Source organism: Aspergillus pseudotamarii (genome assembly GCF_009193445.1).
Source record: "Aspergillus pseudotamarii strain CBS 117625 unplaced genomic scaffold BDV38scaffold_1, whole genome shotgun sequence".
Lineage (NCBI taxonomy): Eukaryota > Fungi > Ascomycota > Eurotiomycetes > Eurotiales > Aspergillaceae > Aspergillus > Aspergillus pseudotamarii.
The window spans coordinates 76,476-89,439 of record NW_022475015.1 but is presented as its reverse complement, the minus strand read 5'-3'; the positions used below and the strand labels follow the sequence as shown (position 1 = coordinate 89,439).

The 12,964-nt window shown below is 51.4% G+C and overlaps 5 protein-coding genes across 5 annotated transcripts; 1 reads left to right on the top strand and 4 right to left on the bottom strand.

Annotated features, from left to right (window-relative positions):
• Positions 1–131: 131 nt before the first annotated feature.
• On the bottom strand, positions 132–818 carry BDV38DRAFT_276630 (YdeI/OmpD-associated family protein; the record flags this gene model as incomplete). Its single annotated transcript, XM_032058258.1, has 1 exon — positions 132–818. One exon carries the CDS (start codon positions 816–818, stop codon positions 132–134), a length of 687 nt encoding a protein of 228 aa, XP_031919607.1.
• A 394-nt stretch (positions 819–1,212) lies between these two features.
• On the bottom strand, positions 1,213–3,077 carry BDV38DRAFT_231617 (MIP/aquaporin family protein). The gene has a single exon (XM_032052951.1). The coding sequence runs from the start codon at positions 3,014–3,016 to the stop codon at positions 1,235–1,237; it is 1,782 nt and encodes a 593-aa protein (XP_031919606.1). The 5' UTR covers positions 3,017–3,077; the 3' UTR covers positions 1,213–1,234.
• A 1,108-nt stretch (positions 3,078–4,185) lies between these two features.
• BDV38DRAFT_231615 (FAD dependent oxidoreductase) lies at positions 4,186–6,808 on the bottom strand. The gene is made up of 2 exons (XM_032052950.1): positions 5,967–6,808; positions 4,186–5,902 (listed from the first exon to the last, which is right to left on the bottom strand). The coding sequence occupies exons 1-2, from the start codon at positions 6,163–6,165 to the stop codon at positions 4,626–4,628; spliced, it is 1,476 nt and encodes a 491-aa protein (XP_031919605.1). The 5' UTR covers positions 6,166–6,808; the 3' UTR covers positions 4,186–4,625.
• Positions 6,809–7,265: 457 nt separating this feature from the next.
• On the top strand, positions 7,266–8,999 carry BDV38DRAFT_276627 (major facilitator superfamily domain-containing protein; the record flags this gene model as incomplete). Its single annotated transcript, XM_032058257.1, has 5 exons — positions 7,266–7,408; positions 7,466–7,693; positions 7,758–7,852; positions 7,906–7,995; positions 8,071–8,999. The coding sequence occupies 5 exons, from the start codon at positions 7,266–7,268 to the stop codon at positions 8,997–8,999; spliced, it is 1,485 nt and encodes a 494-aa protein (XP_031919604.1).
• A 365-nt stretch (positions 9,000–9,364) lies between these two features.
• Positions 9,365–10,680, bottom strand: BDV38DRAFT_231611 (alternative oxidase). Its single transcript, XM_032052949.1, has 3 exons — positions 10,409–10,680; positions 10,023–10,313; positions 9,365–9,954 (listed from the first exon to the last, which is right to left on the bottom strand). Exons 1-3 carry the CDS (start codon positions 10,591–10,593, stop codon positions 9,468–9,470), a joined length of 963 nt encoding a protein of 320 aa, XP_031919603.1. The 5' UTR covers positions 10,594–10,680; the 3' UTR covers positions 9,365–9,467.
• Between the last annotated feature and the right edge of the window lie 2,284 nt (positions 10,681–12,964).

Here is a 12,964-nt window from a genome sequence, read left to right as displayed (position 1 = left end):
GATGGTGCTAGCGCATTCTAGTGATATATGCTTCCCAAATCACTGCATAGCATTTATATTAGCACCCTGCGTTGGGTTGATATGAAGCCTCATGTTGGCCTTTCTATTGATCTCGTAGACTAGGCATAGGGTCAGGTCTTTTTCGATGTTTTCCGACGTCCATCCTGGTCATGGTTCCTATCCACAGATTTCCGTTTACTTGCTTTGGCTGACTTGACTGACACTCCTGGCGTTTTACCATCTGCTAGCATTTGGACCAATGTGCCGATGCGCTTCGCTCGGCGCTGTGGAGCAGTCCACTGAAGTTGAACCAAGACCGAGTACCTGTCTGACCGATTCAACCCTTCAAAAAAAGTCGCGGCTTCTGGCGTCTGCGTCAGCGCAGCTGCTAGATCATCCGGCACCGTGATAGTGGCCGGGCCATCGTATGCACGAGCCCAGCGACCGTCCGCCTGTGCAGCTTCCACCACGGCCAACCCGGCTGGCCGCATACGACCGGCGTTCAGCAATAGTTCTACGGTCGTCACGTTCTTCTTGGACCAGATGCTCTTCGCACGTCGTGGGGTATATCGCACCAGCCACCAGTCCTCATCGTACGCATGCGCACGACCATCGATCCATCCGAAACACAACGCCGTCTCCACAGCTTCATCGCGAGAGACAGAAGGAATGCCGGAAGACTTTTTGGCCAGTTTCACGTAGATCCCTGGAGATGTGGAATGCTCCCGCTCCAGAAAATGTTCAAATTCAGCGGCCGATCTAAAGGGGTGAATTGGGAGATCGGATGGTTCGGCTATTGGGTGTGCCTTGGGTGGCATTACGGATGTGATTTGGAGCTTTTTGGGAAGCCGAGGTAAATAGCACGCGAAAACTGGTTCTATAACGTGGGTACGCGTCCAGGGACGCGCATTGGATGGCTGTGGAGTGGTGGAGGAATCAATTTAATCCGACGATGCCGCTCGAATGTCGATCTTGGGTTTCGACACCCCACGTGGTGTCAACTGAGGCCATGTGACCCGGGTTTCCCGATTGGGCTACCCGGTCCACGTTGGAAATCAAATGAGATGTATGGGTAGTAAGTGTTCATTCTGCGTTCTATATCACTCTAGATGGTCTATATACAGTAGGAAATAACGCTCAGCGCAAAATAAGTGGGAATCTAGAGATGTCTATCGGTTCATAAAGGAAAGAAGGAAACCTCCACGCAGCCATGAGCCCTTCAACGAGCGACACATTAAGCAACGACTTTCTCGGGGATGCCACGTCGTCGACGGTCAAAGCGCAACCGCCGTTTCCATTTGATGCGACTCTTCCGCAGCGAGCGCTGAGTACGCTCCCAAGGGTAATTCACCGGCGACTCACCACCAGTGAAGATCATGAAATCGTACAGGAACGCACCGATGAGAGCACCGCATAGAGAGCCGGCCCATGGCCCATAAAACCAGTAGGGGTTTGTGAAAAGGTTGGACCCATAGCCGAGAGCGAGGAGAGCGAGGCGTGGCCCAAAGTCTCGACTGGGGTTGAATGCAGCCCCTGTCTGGTAAGAGAAAGTATTCGACAGCACAAACACCATCAGCCCAACGATCAGCGAATTCATGCCCGCCCCAGGAGGTGCATTCTGATCGTCACCCAAGGCCAGGATTGTTGTGGCCGTGAGGGCCGTCCCGAGAAATTCCGTGAAGAAGGCGGTTGCTGGATCGATCCATGATTGACGCTGCCCCGTCACAAAGCTGGTCACGATCCCCGTATCTTGGTGGGTAAGGAGGTACTGATGAATGGATTGGTAGTATACCCCATAGGCAGTCAGTGCCGCAACAAAAGCTCCCACGAATTGCGCCAGAAAGTATTCCGGCATCTTACGCTTAGGGAAGCCACGATAAAACCATAACATAATCGTTATACTGGGGTTGAGATGAGCACCCGAGACACCACCGGAGATATAGATCGCCATCATGGTAGCAAAGCCCCATGCCCACGCAGTTGTATTGGGATTACCGGCATCAGCGACGGTGACAGAAATATCAGCACAGAAGCCAATGGTCAGCTGGACAAATACCGCCAGGGATTCAGCCAGCGCCTCACGATGGTGAGTGCGAATAACGGACCAGGTGGTATGATTGTTGTGCACTTCGTCTTCCACCAGCTCCTGCACTAGTGGATGCAGATCATCCGGGAGTGTTGATTCATGCAAGGCCGAAAGGTCAGGCAGGGCATCCACCGCGGCAGTTTGCACCTCCGGCTGCTCTGGCACGGTCTCCAGGGGCTCATCATTCCCATGCGGCAGGCCTTCTCCAGCCTGAACGGAAGCTACGCTCGGGACCGCACTCGGCCCTTCTGGGACGGTGGAAAGCTGATCGCTCGCGGCATCTATCCGGACTGACGGGCGACGCCGGCGGGTAGAGGACGTCCGTGATATGCGCGAGGAACCAACATCTCCGGTGAGGACTTTATTGACAAAGTTGTTTTCACGCTGAAGGCGAGCGTCCTCCACCTGCGCTGCCATCTTCCGGGGATCCGCCATTTTGGGAATTTGGCCTTGCTCCAAGTCATTCGGATCCACATCGAGCCCAAGCTTCTGCGAGTTTTCGGCCGGACGCTCTGGCTGCAGCCTCGCATCGAGCAGCTCTTCCTTTGTCGGCACCATGCCCGCCCGCACCACACGCGGCAAGGGTTTTGCGAGAGACCAGACGGGCTTCGTATTTGCGGGCTGCTCATAGGAGGGGTTAAGATGTGAATAGCCCGGCTGAACAAAAGGTTCATGTGCCTGCCGCAGCTGTGGGCCGTCCTCTGGACCCCCCATGGTGAACTGTCCCTGCGTGCGCTCCGCTAGGGTCGTTCGCTGTGCCAAACTGCCTGTCCGCGCCGAGCGGACAGTATTGCGGCGTCGGATCCCGTCGGGTTCAACATCTCTTGAGGTGTCCACTCCTGACGTGAGACGAGTGGGAGAGCTATAGTTGGCAGAATCACTCACGCCGCGTGTAGGTGATGTCGGCGACGACTCCCTGTTGATTTCCATTCTACTCTGGCTGGTCGCTTCTGACTATATCAACCGCGATTCGGTGTTAGCAACGAGCCGTGAGCACTGAGAGATGTTTTGACCCAATCACTGAAGGAACTCACCCTAGCTCGGGGGCGTCTGGGGCTACCTTCGTCCATGATGACGCATTCCAACGTAACCCAGTACCTTGCTGTATCGCTCAGGCTAGTCAAACTGCGAGGACAGCAGCACAAGTAGAAGAGGTTATGGAATGGTGGAGCTGAATGCAAGGGAGATAGATAAGGACAAGAAGAGGAGTTTTTTTTTTCTTTCAATGAGCGCAGGGAAATCTCCAAAAAGCTGAGCCATTGAGCTACTCCATTATAGGCAATGAACAACGTTCTAGCGCTTGCCGAGTACTTCAACAAGCTTTTGGCAATGAAGTGGTGGAGATTTTCCGCGAGAAGTGGAGCCATTTTGACAATATATGGAGCTCTACCTGGTCAATCACAGGGTTTTTTGCACAGTAGCCCACGCGCCGGTCGATTCGGTTGCTCTGTAGTGCAGTGTCTTTGACATTACGTCCCACTACATCAAGCCTCTTGCCCAATGGATTCATTGTTCGTCCTGAAATCATGAAAGGAAACGGTTTCTGACGTCAATGTTGTGCCTTCGCTCGGATCTTGAGAACATCATCATGATGACCCCAGGGGCAGGATGCTTATTTGCTACGATCAAGACTACTTTGTCTATACGATTTCGAGACACCTCGTCAAGGTCCATTTCATGGGGCTTCAGACCCATGTCGAGCTCGATCTCATCGAGGTATACCATAAGTCAATATTCTGCTATGGTCTGTTTTAAATAGAATTGATAGACTCAACCCGATGGGCAGTCGAACATCAAGCGCGCGGATAAATGCCATTCTTTGGGAGTCCACTTGTGCCACTGGTTCCAGGCGTAATTTATTTTTAGTTTTATTTTTCTTGGGATTCAAAAATGAGTGGCATTTGGTTCGCCACTCCCCCTGAATAAGGACGGCACATCCAGGTCACCCAACGCGCCAGGGGCAATTTCTGTGGGAATCCTTTTCCTACCGAGTAAGACTCTCTTTGTGAAATGGAGACCCTGAGGCAAGAAGAAAGGCTTCGTTAGTTAGGAAGAGAAAAGGGGAAAGGGAAAATTTTTCTTGAGGGGCCGCCAATATCCGGCAATCCCCACTCTCTTGCCCCAGTCGAAACTCACCAAATTTCAGTTATCCAGTGGCTCGTCCAGCAAATCTTCATTCTTGATCTGTGCCAAATAATGTAATTAAGAATGCGGTCCTCTTCTCTGAACTGGCCAACTCTTAATTTTGGGCCCAAAGAGCGGGAGAAGTATTTACTGTACAGGACGGTGGGTGACGGTGGGATATACTTGATTATATATATATCTTCATGCCCATGTCTATCTAGAAACCCCTCCCTGGACAAAGGCAACAATAGCTACTACACCCTTCAGCGCAAGGTTGTGGCTACTATACTTTATCAGTTCAATCTACTACGTTTGCAGCATTAACAGCTCGAACGGCTCTCAAAGCTTTTGCTTTCTAGATATGATGCCCTATCTGTCTTCCAGCAACCAAGATAAAAGAGTCGACGACTCTATCCTAGAGTTTGGAAGTATAGTGGCTGTTTTGGTCAGGCACCATCCGCACTCGGTAGAGAGCATTTACATCATTGAATCCCTTCATCAGCTGGTTACGAGGCGGTTCCCCATGGGGCAGTTTCCGCCATTGAAACCTGCGCAGCATGTCCGACTCGATTCCCATCACCTTGTCGGCGACGAACTCGCCAAGTAACGGTAGGAACTTGAAAGCGTGACCGCTGCCACCTGTAGCCACAATGACCCCTTCCTTGCCCGGGATGTCATCAATTACCCAATTGTTATCAAATGAGTCCGTGTACCAGCACAGTCTGGTTTGGGAGATTCCGATCCCACTCTGCTTCAATTCGGGAAGATACTTGTCTAAAAAGCTTTGAATAACCTGGACGGACTTTTCCGGCAATCCAGTAATGAACGGCGACGTCCACTTCGTGATCGGTACACTGCGCACCTGGCCCGACTGGACCTGTTGTGGGTTCGTATACTTCGTTCCTCTGTACCCGATCTTCATCACACCGCGACTATCCAGCGGAAATCCGTACAGATTGCCATTTTCCCCAGCCCGTGTATTCCACTGAAATACGGGGAAGTTGTCTGGCGAGAACCGGTCCCGAAGGGAAGATCCTTCTGGGATCTGGATCATGGCGAGGGATCCGGCTGTGGTCTCGCAGAGGCCATCGATCTCGGGGATCAGACTAGGTGTCCAGCCTCCACACGCAATGATCGTCGCTGCGGCCGTGTGGTGTTTGCCGTCGCCAGTCTTGATACCGACCACTCTACCAGTCGGATCTTCTAGGAAGCTCTCCAAGCTACCCGTCTGCCTATCGAGGACCAGTTTGACACCGAGCCGCTTCGCTAGATGGAGCGCATAGGTGCAAGCTTTGTCTGCATAAACAAATCCCCCGATCATGTCCAAATAACCCTGATGCTGTCCATCTTTGGCAAGGCCAAACGGATCCACTGCGTAGCTAAACCCATCCGCCCGGGCGCGTGTCACCTCCTTTGGATCAGAATACAGCAGGTACTGTGTCTGGCCTTTACCAGCTTTGGTAATGTTGTCCACCGATAGTTTCTCGAAATTGTTGAGACCATGGGTTTCGTCCCCGAAATGATAATTACCGCAGTTGACATAGATCCGATCCTTCCTTGTCATCCCGGGCGGCAATATGGCCTCTTCTGCAAGAGACCTGTTCCATGATTCCCAGACCTCGATCGCCTTCAGGGTTAGGCTCTGGTACCAAACCTCGTCACCGTACGCAGCGCGGATGATCTTGTTGCAGTCTAAATTGTCTGTTTGTCAGAAATTACACCATGGGTTCTGTGTGCGTGGGACGGAAGTATTTACCTGCAGAGGCAGCATCGCAGCCTTTATCGAAGTCGTACAGAGTCTCATGGTATGGCTGTCGGTCAAAGACAGTGATATCTGTGAATCCTCTCTTGGCTAGATGGATGGCACTGCTGAGGCCGAAGACACCTGCCCCAACAATCACAATGGGTGACTGCTTGTCCTTGAGCGGTATTTGAGACGCCATTGTAGAAACCATAGAGCACTAAAAAGTGACCCAAAGCAATGTCATTCACGCAAAATGAGCTCGACAGTTCAGAGTCAGCCGTACTCCTGTCTTATACCTGAGCTACACCAGCCATTTGGAGTCCTAGTCTATCAGAACGCAACCCCACCCGAGATTGTCGGGGCGCTTAAACAATCGCTCTTGATCTCGGATCAGCCCACCTTGCGACCGTCGGAACTTAGCTCCTGGGCCCCAACGCAGTACGGTAGTATCTTGAGCGTGGGGAGGAAGCCGCGAGGAAGACGACTGGTCGAGGGAGGTTGTTCAGTGGCTGCTTGTTGGAATTGAATCCGCTCCGCGTTACGTGACGAGATGTCGGTTGTCGGAATATTCCGTCGCGGGCTGATACAGGCCGTTTTACCTAGAAAGGCAATATTCCTCTACCTCAGTTAGTATCTGCTTCAGAAAGACCGTTGTCCCTCGTTTCGTTCGCTTGAGATGAACACCAGAATTCTAGGTCACGGGCCGAACAGCGCAGGTATCGCTTTCTCGGAGACAACACCGATACCCTAACATCGATTGGACCTTCCCCGTTTGCTCGTTGATCGAGTGATACGTGTCGAGGGCGTTGATCCTGCTAGTCAATGTTGTCAAGGGAAGTGATAATGGCGTGCGGGGAAAATGAGATATCAAGACTCTTGCCGGCGGGTTCAACCGACAAGGAATTGCCATGTCGGTCCAAGTTGGCCCTAATCGTATCGATGCCGCTCTCGTCGGAGCAACAACAACCCCAGATTAGTGTTTAATGCCCTCCGTATGTTCGATAAGATGATATGGTGAACCTTGATCGTGTAGGACATGATAGGATACCGCCCCTCCGTATGACGTCCGCCTCAAGAGCCTGCCTATCTTCCGTGTCACAACGAAGTGTGTCGCCCGACGACTATCCCTCTGGGGTGCATGCAATGTTAGCAATATCTGTCTGGTTTTGGCTGATAGGGTGACCAGTTATGTAGAGCTACTGTTATCGAAACTGAGCCTATAAGAGGCGACTCAACCCTGTGTTTTCAGTCCCCGGTTATTGCCTTCACGCCTTCACATTGATCCTAGGCATCCTTGGCCCCTGCGCAGTCATGGAATCCCAGACCTCAAAGAAGGATGAGCTAGAGCTTGTGATTTCTAACGCTGCCGCCAAAGAAACGGGCACGGTACCAGGTGAATCTATCAGAATCGATCCGTGCATCGAGAGATCAGTACTCCGGAAGTTGGACTTCAAGTAACACATTGTCCTCACCTCCAGAGGAGAGATAGCCATCACTGACTCCGAATCTAGACTTCTTCCCGTCCTTTCGTTAATGTACTTCTTCAACTCCCTTGATCGAAGTAATCTGGGGAACGCGAAGACGGATGGTATTGACCAAGATCTCAAGCTGGTTGGCAATCAATACAGTATTATCCTTGCCGTCTTTAATGTTACATTCTCCCTGTTCGATCTGCCCTCCAACCTACTGCTGAAGAGGTTCAGCGGTAAAACCATGCTTCCTATAATGATGCTTGGCTGGTAGGTGCCGGACCTTCCGTCTTTCCGGATACTAGGAGTATGGGCTATAGTAACCTCCTTGTAGGGGTAGTGTTACGCTTCTTCAATGTGCAGCATTCAATTTTGCTGGTATGCTCGTATGTCGACTCTTTATGGGTGTATTCGAAGCAGGCTTTTTTGGTATGCATACAATGGTCCTGGAGTGACAGAGACTTGGCTAATGAAAAACCCAGCGGGGGTGATCTTCTACCTGACACAATTCTATAAAAGAAATGAAATCGCCTTTCGCCTCTCTATATTTTACGGCATGGTTACCATCGCAGGTGAGCTTTGAATTTTCCAATACCCCAAACACTACAATGCTTCTACTCACCACAATTTTCGTCCGTGAACCGTAGGTGCATTTTCCGGCCTTATCGCCTTTGGTGTCTTTCAGATCAAACAACATCTACCAGGCTGGAAATACCTTTTCTTGATCGAAGGCGGTGCGACCATCATCATCGCTACATTCGCAGCCTGGTGGCTCCCCCTCAGTGGCTCCAAGTGTCACTGGTTCAACGAAGCCGAATCCCAAGTGGCACAGATGCGTCTCCTGCAAGATGGGTCTGTCCGTACAACAGATCACCTTTCCATCACAGACGCTCTGGCTGCCCTGTTGGATTGGCGGGTCCTCGTCTGGGCCGTCAGTTGCTTTTGCTTCGGTGTTGCCCAAAGCTCCGTTAGCAATTTCCTCCCTCAAATGGTGGCTCTCCAAGGCTACTCCGCAGTGAAAACAAATTTATATACGGTGGCCCCGTACTGCGTCGGGACCGTGGTTCTCTGGATCATTGCCAAGTCGTCGGATCATTTTCGAGAGCGCTCCTTCCACCTGGCGGCCGCGTTGATCATCACGTTTGTCGGATACGTTATTCTCGCCACCGTTGACGCAAATACAAACAAGGGGGTAGCCTATTTCGCATGCTTCCTCCTGGCGGCCGGCGCTTTCGTACCAAGCAGTATCTTCCATAGCTGGCATACCAACAACGTCACCGATGAGAGCCAGCGAGCAGCGACGGTGGGCTTCTTGGTGGGCGCGGCCAATTGCGCGGGCATTCCATCAAGTCTGTCATTCCAGGCAGATACCGCACCAAGGTATATGCCCGCGTTGATTGTGAATTGTGTCTTCCTTTTGGTGGGTGCGTGTGTCGTGATAGGGTTGGGGACATGGTTCAGGCTTGATAATCGCAGGAGAGATAAGGAACAGGGTGTACGACTCACTGCACGTGATGTTGCGACCCAGAATCTGGGAGGAGGCTGGAAGGATCCCAACTGGAGGTGGACCCCTTGAGACCTGCCTATTTTCCTTGGCCGGAGGCAGGTTGCTATATTGGCATTTCTTCTTGAGGTTGGTTATTACCTTGCTGACCGCTCCTCGGTCAGTCATCAGTATCCGAGACCACCACTAGGACCTTTAGCACATAGGATTTATAGTACAATATGCAATACTGAGTAGGTTTAAGTGCAATAGGTAAGCTGCTAGTGAAGAGAATCATAGAGCACATCTCACAAGCTACGCTTAGCCCGCTGAAATAGATTGGGCTCTATAACAGAAATCAATCTTTGCAGTACGAGAGATTTCACGCCGGTTTAGTGTGGGTTTATAGTAGGTGTTTCACAACTCTAGTTGGTTTAGGCTGGTATTGAATGGAAAACCTTCAATCGTGCAATTAATATTTTCTATTTCTCTAAATACTTCTATAAAATGTGAATAACTCCGGGAAACATATGTATGCGAGGCGCAATTCCAGAACAATCCTTAACGATAATCTTTCAAGGGAGACAAGGGTTGGCTGGCCTCCTTGATCGCGTTCTTAAACTTGGCCGAGAAGGGATTAGGATCACTATTCTGGTCGAGACTCCCAAGCGTGTGATTGACATCCCGATGGTTCGCCTCGTCCGCACGTACACACAGTAACAGAGAGCGTATCGATCGTTGGCCTTCGGGCATCTGCCAGTACTTGATTGCCATTGCGGGAGCCTCCTTATTGCTCCAAAGCGGCAGGTTGCCCTTGTCGAGCTCTTGGATTGCTTTGGTATAGGTGATCACGGCTTCCTCCTCCAGGTAACCAACAAATCGGTGACATATCCGGGGAGAAACCAGGTAGGCGAGAGAGAATCCTGTAAAGAAGACGCACTGTGATGCTAGGACCATGAAGTACATGGCAGGGCCTGGTTGGGATAATTTGAGGAAGGTTAAAAGGTGCATCCGTTCATTATAGGCCTCTTCCAGGAGGGTTTCGATCCTACGCAATAGCATTGGAGAGGTTAGACACGTATCCTCCACAGGGGAATAGGGTTCGCCGCAACATACCATCCGTAATCTCGCCTCATCCTCCTCAGACTCTTTAGGTGTCGCAGCATAGCAGCTACCATCCCGGGAACGCCCGCAACGCTCTCCAGGAAAATAAATCGTGTAATCCATTTCTTCTCGGTCATTCGGAACAGAGAGGAGTTGACATCACGTCGATATGGATGATTATATCCTGTGACCAAGTCCATGCCCCATCGTAGGAACCGGACAGTTCCAAGAGCCATTTTATCCGACCAGTCTTGGGCGTTGCGGTGAGCCGTCTGGATTGAATGAAGCTGGGATGTCGTATATCTGCGTGTGGGGTCAGAACGAGAAGTGCAACTCTCGAGCTCATATTGACTTGGCTAGTTCAAGTGATGGTATACCACGAACAGAGTTCGACTTACACAGGATGCGTCCACGATGACTTTGTCACGAGGGAAGACTGGGTGCTCTGGGGTCTTCTTCCGGACATCACTACTGTCCCAGGGGAAGCCCGTGTTAGAACGTGCTTCCCAAGCAATTGTGCTAAATTGCCAGCTGCTAGGTACGTTCTGCTAGGGCAAGCGGTATTTAAGAACAGGGATGCCATGGTTGGCAGATGAGAAAGAGGACAGCGGGATGAATAAAGTGCAATGCAAATGGTATGTATAGAGTAGTAGGCAATTTGAAGCCCAGTGATGTCTTTTTGTCCTTCCTACCAGTACAGGATGCCCCGGTATTTATAAGTCATGGACTGCGCAGCCAGGCTTAGAGTTCGACTACAGCCTCGAGCTCAGGAAGTGCCCATGAATGTGTCCACAGAGCGCGTGAGGAGCAATTGGGCTGTAGTCCTGGCGCTTCCTCCCCAGGTTCTAGCCACAGTCTCCCCTGATTGACGCATCATCTTTGCGAACCAACCGGTGAGTCACTAGTTGTCGTTGAGGGTACGTTGAGGATCCCTGTTACAGCACGACGAAGATTCCCCGGAAGCATCAACTGAGAGAGTAACCCATTAGAGACCATCAAGCGAATAAGAGACTAGAATCTCGACGTTAACTTTCTTGATCAATTCTTATGTTCTCTGGTCTACCGCGTACCCCGGGTCCTGCAGCCCGGCAGGATGTGCTGTACACTGCAGCCTCGATCATGTTAGCAAATTAAGGTTATGATGACAATGCAGATCTCAGAGTCACTAGGGCTTCCATTGAGCAAGTGATATTCGATTGCCAAAACCCCCATCCAGCCGGTCGGGCGATCTAGGATTCGTCGGTTATCTCTCGGCATGAGATGCCGAGCAAACACCGAAATATTCGCAATTGGGACTCCCTTCACTAGTTGGTCCAACCTTTTCTCATGGCGTCGAACGAGTTTCACGTCACGATAATACTACTGCATTCAAGAAGGGCCACTGCAGGATCTATACGGTGTTATGGTGGTTGCTATGTTGGTCTTGTCGTGCAGGGTTGATCTTCTGCTGAGATAAGCGGCACGTGACGTGATTCCTCCATCGCGTCGCCGTGGATTCTCGTTAATGAGAACGACCTCCAAGGTCTCGACCTCAAGCACAGGACTGAGTGTCGCGATCAGAACAATTCCGTCGCTATGGTTTCCGCCCCAAACGCACCTTCATAATCATTTTACCACAGATCACAACCCCCGCAAACTCCAGCGTCCCTGCGATATTCCAAACGACCCGCTGAAGATACGAAGTGCTGCCTTCAGCTGCGTGAGATTCCCAGTGCCCGACCCTTGGGAATGTTTCGCGCAGGCTCGATCTTGTCCCCAGTCCTCCAGTCACCCATTTATTCACCTGTGCTTCCAGAATCTGCCTCTCTTGTGTGTGAGTTCTGAACAGGACAAATACAGGGGCATGACGGGGGAAGCGGCTAGAAAATGCCGGCGAAAAAGTAGTTGGGGTTTTGTTCTTGGTGTTCGTTGGGGGACAAGTCATAATGACCGCTCAGGGTAGGCTTGTGATCGTCAGGAACGCAATACGGGTCGCAAGGCGACGGCACGGACCAGCTAGAAGGTTGCTCCCCCAAGCTCTCGGGCTCTGCGAGGGGGGTTCGTGAGTTCCCATGCCCGTAGCCCAATCCCTTATGGTACGACAGAAGTTCAGGATTGCCCTCCATAAACATATTGATATCTTCGATGCATTTACCCACCCGGGGCTCCACCAAAGCGCTGGTGGCACACGGCATTCGCACCAGCTTCAACATTTTCTTGCTCCTCGAGTCCGGCCGGACACGGCCAGCTTTGCAACTTTACCCCAGGCGATACCTTGGCCAGGTTAGACTATTTCACAGCCAGATCTCCCCGGCATGGAACCATCGCATCTGGGGACTCCTCGGAGCAGTCCACGAGGGTTTGCCCTGGAGGCCCTATCAGTGTCACGCCTTGCGTTGTTTTAGCACATTCTGAACATCATGGCTGTCGGGGATGGGGCTGGGGCTAGCTGAAGAATGGCTGATGCAAGCCACATGCAGCCCACCCGACGGTTTGAGGAACGCATGGCAAGCAATGAGGTGATCATCTATCTTGCGCTGGTTTCCTTGACTTCCTTTACTATAGTGTGGGTGCGACATGTCACCCTGACTACATTTGGAAGTTATGAAAGTAACTTCCACGACGTGCCCAAGGAGACACATTGCGAACAATTGCCTCGGATGCTCGAAAGAATTGGGAGAGCTGCCTTGGCGCTTAGTCTACTCGTAGATTGTTCCGGCCCAGATCCAGTGTAGGAGTAAAGACATTGATTTACTGCCCATGAGTGCATGATTGCTCATTGGACAGATTGTGGTAGATCGCTTCTCCGTAGTACGGCTCTTGATTATTCGGACGTGTATTTTTTGACGGTCCCGCGATATCTTTGACTGTCAGGTCAGGTGGTCCGGTTGATTGCCTTAGGCAGCGCGGTTAATCCTGCTGGACAACGACAGCAATTTGGGCTCGCGGAAGAGTCCATAGGCGCAGCATCTGGC

What these genes read in the sequence shown, in the direction of transcription:
- BDV38DRAFT_231617 (XM_032052951.1), bottom strand. Translation starts at nt 3,016, where the DNA reads ATGGAAATCAACAGGGAGTCGTCGCCGACATCACCTACACGCGGCGTG.
- BDV38DRAFT_231615 (XM_032052950.1), bottom strand. Translation starts at nt 6,165, where the DNA reads ATGGTTTCTACAATGGCGTCTCAAATACCGCTCAAGGACAAGCAGTCA. An exon ending in CTGCGATGCTGCCTCTGCAG is followed by an intron (nt 5,903 to 5,966) that starts GTAAATACTTCC and finishes CAGACAATTTAG; the next exon opens with ACTGCAACAAGATCATCCGC.
- BDV38DRAFT_231611 (XM_032052949.1), bottom strand. Translation starts at nt 10,593, where the DNA reads ATGGCATCCCTGTTCTTAAATACCGCTTGCCCTAGCAGAACGTACCTA. An exon ending in TCATCGTGGACGCATCCTGT is followed by an intron (nt 10,314 to 10,408) that starts GTAAGTCGAACT and finishes CCCCACACGCAG; the next exon opens with ATATACGACATCCCAGCTTC. An exon ending in ATGAGGCGAGATTACGGATG is followed by an intron (nt 9,955 to 10,022) that starts GTATGTTGCGGC and finishes GCTATTGCGTAG; the next exon opens with GATCGAAACCCTCCTGGAAG.